This window comes from Doryrhamphus excisus, chromosome 10 (genome assembly GCF_030265055.1).
Source record: "Doryrhamphus excisus isolate RoL2022-K1 chromosome 10, RoL_Dexc_1.0, whole genome shotgun sequence".
Classification (NCBI taxonomy): domain Eukaryota; kingdom Metazoa; phylum Chordata; class Actinopteri; order Syngnathiformes; family Syngnathidae; genus Doryrhamphus; species Doryrhamphus excisus.
Genome location: NC_080475.1, coordinates 21,605,416 through 21,613,531, shown reverse-complemented (window position 1 = coordinate 21,613,531; position 8,116 = coordinate 21,605,416). Strand labels below are relative to the sequence as shown.

The following is an 8,116-nucleotide window of genomic DNA, read 5'->3' as shown; positions in this document are numbered from 1 at the left end:
ATGAATCAGGACAATATCAAATCTTATTAACTTATTTTATTGACATACTTTTGGACAAAAGGGTACAAAACGTGACACAAATCAGCAATCACCTGACCTTTTGGCAAGTATGTTTGAAGTGTGTGTGGAGGACAGAAAGCAATACAGGCGTACTTACAGCAGATGACCTCTCATGGTGCCTTTAATGGCATGGAGCCGCATGGAGCCGCATGGAGCCGCATGGAGCCGCATGGAGCCGCATGGAGCCGCATGGAGCCGCATGGAGCCGCATGGAGCCGCATGGAGCCAGCAGCCTCTACTATGGATCTCTGTGAAAGAAACACAGTATTAGTGAGCATGTCAAATCCTTCTACATTGGACTGCAAGCCCCTAGTGGGTTGTTAGTGTAAGTGCACTGCGTGTAAAAAGTGTTGCTGTGTCTTCTGATGTGGTCTGAGGTCTGATGTCCAAGACCCACTACACGCCTTATAGAAAACTGGACCTGTGATTGCCACTGCTAGAGAGGTATTTATCGAGCCAAATATTTATTGTTGTACTTGGTATGGTACACTGGTGTACAACTGCACGCGTCACAGGGAGAGCTGTTCCTAATATTTGGGTCCCAGCATTGGCTAAATGACATTGAATATTAGATCTATATTAGATGTATATAATATTAGCAACGCCTCTGCGTGATGACAACATACAGCAACAGCTAAAGAATATCCTGCTGACACTCACGGCATCTAAAGCCAAAGCTGGTGTATCAATGAGGAGTCTAAAATGACCCCAGACCCTAAAACGACCCGCCGGGCTCCTCTATCAGGCCTAAGTGGCATATTGGCTTTGGTTTGCATGTGTGTAGCTTCCAGTCCACCCTGCAAATCCTGGGGCCGAGGTAATGGTCAGCAGCTGCAGTCACAAAATGGAAGCACACCCCTATTCCTACCCCCAAATGATGATGTGTTGGTACTATACAAGAGTATAGTGAATATGAATTGAACAATGTGCCAATAGTTGTGGTTGGACTTGGGAGTGCTGGGTTGCTGCCCGAATCCAGTGTACGTACTACAAGCTGATGGCCATATTTTAGCACAACAAGGGGGACACAACAGCTGTCAGTGTGATGCATCACTTCTACGCCACGCCACACTACCACCACAGCATCTTTACGTGGTTGATTGCAAGTATAAGTCTTAATGATGTCAATGTCCGCTAATGGAGTCCATAGTTTTCTTTGTCTGGGATTTATACGTGCGAGTAATGAGCATAGTGATTTATGCAAACCGTCCTGATGCCAATGGTTGCAGTCATACTCACCACAGCTGCCCGGGCTAGTGATACAGCGCTAGCAGGTAGCATAGTCCTCCTTACTCACCCCCCACTGTTTACGCTCCTGTTGCCAAGTGGTGGTGGAGGTGTCATTGACAGTGTTGTGTAGTCTGACTGCAAGCTGGCGCTCCATGCTCCGGTAGATTGGCTCCTCCTCAGCGCCAGGCAGGTTTGGCGAGCACACTAATGCTACAAGACTGATGACAATGGGAATGTTGGGAAAAAAAGGTATTTCCTGCATAAGGGATTTTTAAAAAGTGTTTGCAAGACAAACTCCTACAAGGAAGGAGGGGGTCCTCATTGTGGATTCCTTTCCTGCTGTGTAAAAAAAAGGCTCGTTCATATTTGATCTCCATGCAAAGCTTCTTCATTAGTACGTCAGTGGAGGTAAATATTCCTACAGCTGTGGGAGTGGAACATGCTCTTCCCTGAGCAAAGCAGTGCGTCACTTCAAATCAATGGGCAAGTATGAGAAGACACATCAGCCTTTGGGTCTGCCCGGCCTCTGCAGCAAGCCCAGGGGTTGCTAAGGATACCGCAGAGGCATCGCTCACAGCCCCCCCACCCCCCGGGTGGATAGTGTGGACTCCTGCCCAGCTCCTTCTCAGAAACAGAAGCGATGAATGTAATAACCACCATGGGAAGGCGACAGGTGCGTTGTTTCCGGCCTGCTCCTCCTGTGCTGGACTGCCGTCTGGATGAGCCAATCACAAGAAGGGAGCGGGTCTCCTCCGGGTGTCACAAAGGGTCAAGAAGTGGTGAAGGTGCAACGGGCCATCAGCCGCCAGGGAAAGTAATTTAGTGTACAACCCAAACAGGGGTCTGTCTCCTCATTGGAACTAACAAAGTGGAAGTTGGCTCCCTTTCGAACATTTCACAACTCCTGGGAAACACAACAAGGCACGGCCGTTTTGTTTCTTCAATTCACTTCCACCGAAGAAACAGGTTTCCCTTCAAATGAACAATTTATTGACAATCGGTCACATGAAGTGCCCAGACGCACTTGCAGGTACGGGAACATCTTGTCACGGCCTCTCCTCGTCATGACAGCGTGTACAATTGGCCCACTTTAAACAGAAGTCAGCACACGATGCGGAGAAGGGCTACACGACTTTGACGCAGCCTCACCAACATGTCGTCCTCATGGAGTGAGCACGAGCTCAACATGGAGTCCTCACATGTTGATGCTTCCAATATATATCAGCGCAAATGCTGCCGTAATGACCGACACATACAATGCTGTCAACAAGATTCAGTAATGAGGCCATGGGGTGAGCTGGGCTCAAATCAGGTGTAAACTTTAGACTTCGAAAAAAAAGTCAAACAGGGACTCTTCAGGGAGTTGATAACATGACACAGACCTACTTACTGAACAAACATCAGGTTTGGATCTTACTCATACTGATTTGGATTCTTAAGGACCGCTTCAGGTTTCAGACCAATAAATCAAACAAGCTGTCAAAATATCAACACAATTATTTTTATCCACATCTACTGCAGTAGTTGCTTATAGATTACACGACACAACCATTTCTATATAAAAGGTAGGGATGCACAAAATAAAGCATGAATGAAAACATGTTAGTATTTGCGTCAACATGCAATGCATGTTGTTATTGTGAGCCCCAAGTATGACCACTTGCACAGTCTAATAAGACCCAATACAAGCACTAGCCAAAGATTACGTTGTACAGTGTGAATTAGTCGTTGTTTTGGACTTGGCGGTGGTTTCAAACTGCACTGTGTCACATTGAGCACTGTTCCTAATATTTTGCCTGTCTCTTGTAGCTAAATAAGGTCACCAAACTCTCAATATGATGAAGTGCAGTTCCACACCACTGCAAACTCCAACCAGCACAACAAGCATACTGTTAAACACTTCTATGGCCGCTTTAGTAAATGCTGAAAGTCTGCATTGTGTCTTTTTACAATGTGCAAGTAGAAATAACGTTTTGACCAGTTGATATAGAGTATCTGCCATCAGAGTTCTAACATTGAAATTGCACATTAAACATACTAATCAATTCTTGAATAATGTGGTGGTCTGACTCTATCACCAATTCAATGTACAATTTATCCTAAACATGAGCGCTGCAGTCTGCATCCTTTTCACATGTAGACAGTCGCATTACAAAGAGAAGTTCAGACATGTCACGACTCTGCGCCAGCCAGCCTACTAAAAAGGATGCAAGTGTTGTTTTGATGAAGGATGGGTGGCATTGTGACATGTTTGAGCTTTGGAACTGTAGGTTCTTCTCTTCAAATATTTGAAGCAAATTATTTCCTACCCTGCGTTGTACATGGAACTTGGCAGTATAGAATATGCAGACCCATTAATCCTTCGTTCTACAAGTGATTACAGAAGAAGTATAATGGATAACAACAGAAAGGCGTCTCCATGCGTGGACACAAGAAGCTACGGACCAGGATCCCCGAACACTGTCAAGGACGTACCCACTTTCCACTTTTCAATGTCAAGTCTCTATTTATGTCGTTCACGTGTTGTTTTATTACCTTGTATTGTTTTAGACTGGGATAAATACTATTTGAACTACCTTTTTACAGTGTTCCATTTGTTTGTATAATCACCAAATCCTATTTTAAATGAATGTTATTTTTTTTACTTTGGAGGTATGATACACACTTATTGAAATTCGAAACCACACAGCCTTTTTTGTATGGCAGCAGGAAGGGAAGTGTTTGTTTTTCTAGTTAACATGGCAACATACAACATTCAAGAACCATACTAGTGTACCCCATAATGTAAAACACACAGCATGCAATGGTCACTGACATAGAGCCTTAAAAAAAAAAACATTTAGCATGTTTTTGCTTGATTTAAGATGCTCCTCTGACCACAATCATGACCAGATAGTCCTCTTCACTTTTGGCCAGAGCTTTGGCAGAGGAATCAAGGAACTGTTGGGAGAAATCACAGGGAGGGAAAGCATGTAGAACCCCTGTGGTGTCTTTATCACGGCTCCCTCCCACAGGCAGGCTGATGACCCCTGCCGCTTGTTTTTGGTTGAGGTAGGACACCAGGTTACGGAGTGGCCGCTGAGTCGAGATGGCGGGGTCAGAGGCCAAATCCTCTGTACTCCCGGGAACCGCCATGAGGATGGCATAGCCGCCTGGCCCCGCCACTTTGATGCGCCGGGAAACCTCGTCAAGCTTGGGCTGGTCCAGGCGGAGACGCTGGGTGATCTTTAATTCGCACACCTGCTTGCCTGTGGACCCGTCCATGAGCAGATCACTGGCAACGCTGTGATCGCCTTCCAGCAGGTGCATGTTGGCTGGGAAGTTGCTGTTCTTAAGGAGTAGCATTCCATGCCAGGCAAAACTCAGCTTGGTGCCATCTGATTTGGACTGCTGTCCACTTTTGGAGGAGCTCTCCCGATCTCTCTTTGCCGGGCCTTTGCCGGCGTCGACTGTTTTGCGTTTACGTTCTCCGGCTGGTGAAATGCTGTTGCTTGATAGTCCTTTGTCAGAGAGACTCTGGATTTTCAGTCTCCGTTCAGTTCCGCCTCGCTCCAGGCTGCTGTGACGCTCTCGAGCAGGGGAAAGCCTGTCACCCCGCAGAGGGCGCTCCGAGTCACTGAAGCGTCCATCTCTACTGCTCCCTCCAGGACTGCCATCGAGTGAGGCACGCCTACGCCTTACTGTCCTATCAGAGCTGTCGGGGGAGTGATCAAGGTGGCGCCCATCTTCCATTAAGAGCCGCTTGCGAGCCGGCTCTCGCCCCTGCAGCTCTCGCTCCAAAGACCACGGCTCTCGCACCCGCCGATCACGTTCCAAGTGCTCCAGGGGCTCGAATGGGGATGCCCGAACCCGCTCACGAATAGCCGGATTTGACCATTCTGCACCAGGGAAGAGCTCCCTGTCCCTGAAGTGAAGCGGAGGGGGGGTCCGATCTCTGACCCTCAAAGGTTCTGGCGCGGCCCGGTGGACAAATGACTCCGCCACCATGTCAAAGGGTGGTATTGGGAGAGGCTGCAAGAACTGCTGCTGGTAACGATGCTCAGTGTCTGCAAAGTCAACACGAAGTCTTCGCTCCGGGCCCCCCAGGGGGAAGCCTCGCATGTGTGTGCATGCCGCCTGTGCAGCATCCAAACTCTCATACTGAATGTAGGCCCATGTATCCCCCTTCCTGTAGTCTATGGTCCTGATTGTGCCAAAGCGATCAAACTCCCTCGCGAGGGCAGCTAAGGGGACCCAGGGTCCAAGTCCACCCACCCACAAGCGGGTGGTGGGAGTGGCCTTGCCGTAGCCTATCTTTATGGAGTTGTGGCCCACTATTTTCCCAGACATGCTAAGCTTAGCACGGTGAGCCATGTCAAGGTTCTCAAACTTCAAAAAGCCATATGTGCTGGTTTGACCCCTGACGGGTCTTTTAATGTCCACCTCTGTTATGACGCCGAACCTGTCAAACGCTCTCCTCAGGTCAGCCTCGGAAACGTGTATGTCCAGGTTGCCCAGAAACAAGGTCCTGTTGGCTCTTTGGTCGTCCTCCGGCGAAATAAAATCCTCCTCGCGGAAGGCAGCTCGATCCGCAATAAAAGCCGGGCGAGCTCTAGCCTCGAACAGGGCAAACTCCCGTTCCCTGTCCATTTCTCTGGGCAGGGGGGGCGGCGGGGGAGGGGGCAGCCGTCCCAGGGCCAGCTGCTGTAGTCGGTAGTCTCTATATCCGAGGCCGGTCGGCGAGAGGGGCCTCTGCAAGTGTCTGTGGCTCGGAGCCGCGCCGTACAAGTCTCTCTCCACCGGGGAACGGCTTCTCCTCCGGTTAATGTACACCGCCTCGATCTTGAGCGGCCGGTCGTAGAGCACCAGCCGCCCCCTGGCGTGTTTTGCGGCACGGGCGTCCTCCGGCTTCCTGAAGTTGACGAAGGCGATCCGCTCGTCGTTGCTGCGGCTCAGCTTAACACTCACGTCACCGAATTTCTTGAATTCGTGAAAGAGTCCATCTTCTACGTCCTCGTCGCTCAGCTGGGTGCCGAGGTCGCTGATTTTAAGAGTTTTGTACTCACTCTCGGCACCGGGCGCTGGGAGTCGCTGCTCCCCGCGAGACGTGCTCCTCGCCGAGCCCACGTCCAGCGACAGGCTCAGGCTGTGGTTTTTACTGACGGCGCCAGGCTGACAGTTGTGGTTATTACCAGTCCGACTGTGTCCGTCAAAGTCCCTGTCCCTTTTCTCGCCGAGCAGACTCCTCCTCGTCGAAGCGTCGCTTTTCCCAGAGCTGTTTCCATTATTACTCCCACTTGAAACGGAAAGAGCCCCCATTTTCTTGCTGCTCGGGTGGCATCCTCCCCTGTCTCGAATGTCGTCCAAGGCCCGGGAGCGTTTTTTCAACGGCGACCGCTCTTTACCTTTCATTTCAGTCCACACTGAGCCGACCCTTGGTACGCCTGGGGCTTTACGGCTGCAATTCTGCGAATGGTTGCAGAATACTGTGGGGAAAAAGTTGCTATTCACTGTCCCTTTAGCAAAACAACAACGGTCGCCATTTTGTAAAGAGTTCCTCGAACGCCCGTCCCAAAGACGTGATTGGTTGAAAAAGTGGGCGGGAACGTTTTAGACGCACGTCAATCAAATAGCCTGTAGCTTGATTTAAAACCCACTAAAAAGCAAAATAAAGACGTGATCTAGGACTGCTGGATCAACCAACTGCCAACTTTTCATTTAAATGTGTTACAACATTCGATGTATGATCATCTAATATGGAGGCAATGAGGCAACTTATATATATATATATATATATATATATATATATATATATATATATATATATATATATATATATATATATATATATATATATATATATATATATATATATATATATATATATATATATATATATATATATATATATATATATATATATATATATATATAATATACATTATTACATATATATATATTTATTTATTTCTTTGCTGGACATTAAACACAAAGTGAAGGCATATGATGAAGGCAATAATGTCATTGCTGAAGAGGCCCTATACTGTTCATAGCCTCTAGAGGGCGTAGTTGCATGGTGTCTTCAGACGTTTTCACGGCAATAATGTGCTGTGATTTGTGTAGTGTAACAATCTATCATTAATTTTCTTTCAGCCTCAGCTTTTAATAGTTACATTGGCATATATATAATGATATTCATATCATTTGCAATGTTTTTGTAATTAGGCTGGTGGAGCTGATGATACGTAGCTCCTCAATGAGGTTTTTCTTCTGCATGAAACAAGACCCAGGTAATCCCATGTTAAAATAAATAACATCAAACCAGCATTTGCTATTTCTACAGCTTTTCTTGAGATGGTCATCGCATCAATCCCTACTGACAAGTCTTCTCATCTTCTCCACCTAATCTGGTATTCAATCAAGGGGGGCTGCATGTGTAGCTGCAGTTAAGAGCCGCTGTCTCCCAGGGCCTGGCTGGAATTTCAAGTTGTGGGTGTGGAAAAGTGTTTTTTATTGGAACCACATGTTATCATCTCAAGCAAAAGTTTGGCACACACAACAGGGAATGGCGTTGTGGCCATCATGTTGAAAACCTGGCAGTTACTTGAACTTGGGTTCAAGTAACTGGGAATTTGTTCTCTTTCAAGTCGACCGGTATTTTCAATTATTTTGAGTGAAATCAGGTTTGCTGAAATTGCACCTGCACTTACAGAAGTTGAATTGCTGTCAAATGTTTAACTTTGCTCCTTAACATGATCCTTTTCAGGTCTTCAGTATTTGCATCTGTTTCCAATGTTTTTGCTAAGTTTGAATAAGACAGCTGATGTCGACAAAGGCCTTTATTATT

At 47.1% G+C, this 8,116-nt stretch overlaps 1 protein-coding gene across 1 annotated transcript; it reads right to left on the bottom strand.

Annotated features, from left to right (window-relative positions):
- Positions 1–78: 78 nt before the first annotated feature.
- On the bottom strand, positions 79–6,834 carry LOC131137485 (RNA-binding protein 15-like). The gene has a single exon (XM_058085496.1). It carries the CDS (start codon positions 6,679–6,681, stop codon positions 4,150–4,152), a length of 2,532 nt encoding a protein of 843 aa, XP_057941479.1. The 5' UTR covers positions 6,682–6,834; the 3' UTR covers positions 79–4,149.
- Between the last annotated feature and the right edge of the window lie 1,282 nt (positions 6,835–8,116).

What these genes read in the sequence shown, in the direction of transcription:
- LOC131137485 (XM_058085496.1), bottom strand. Translation starts at nt 6,681, where the DNA reads ATGAAAGGTAAAGAGCGGTCGCCGTTGAAAAAACGCTCCCGGGCCTTG.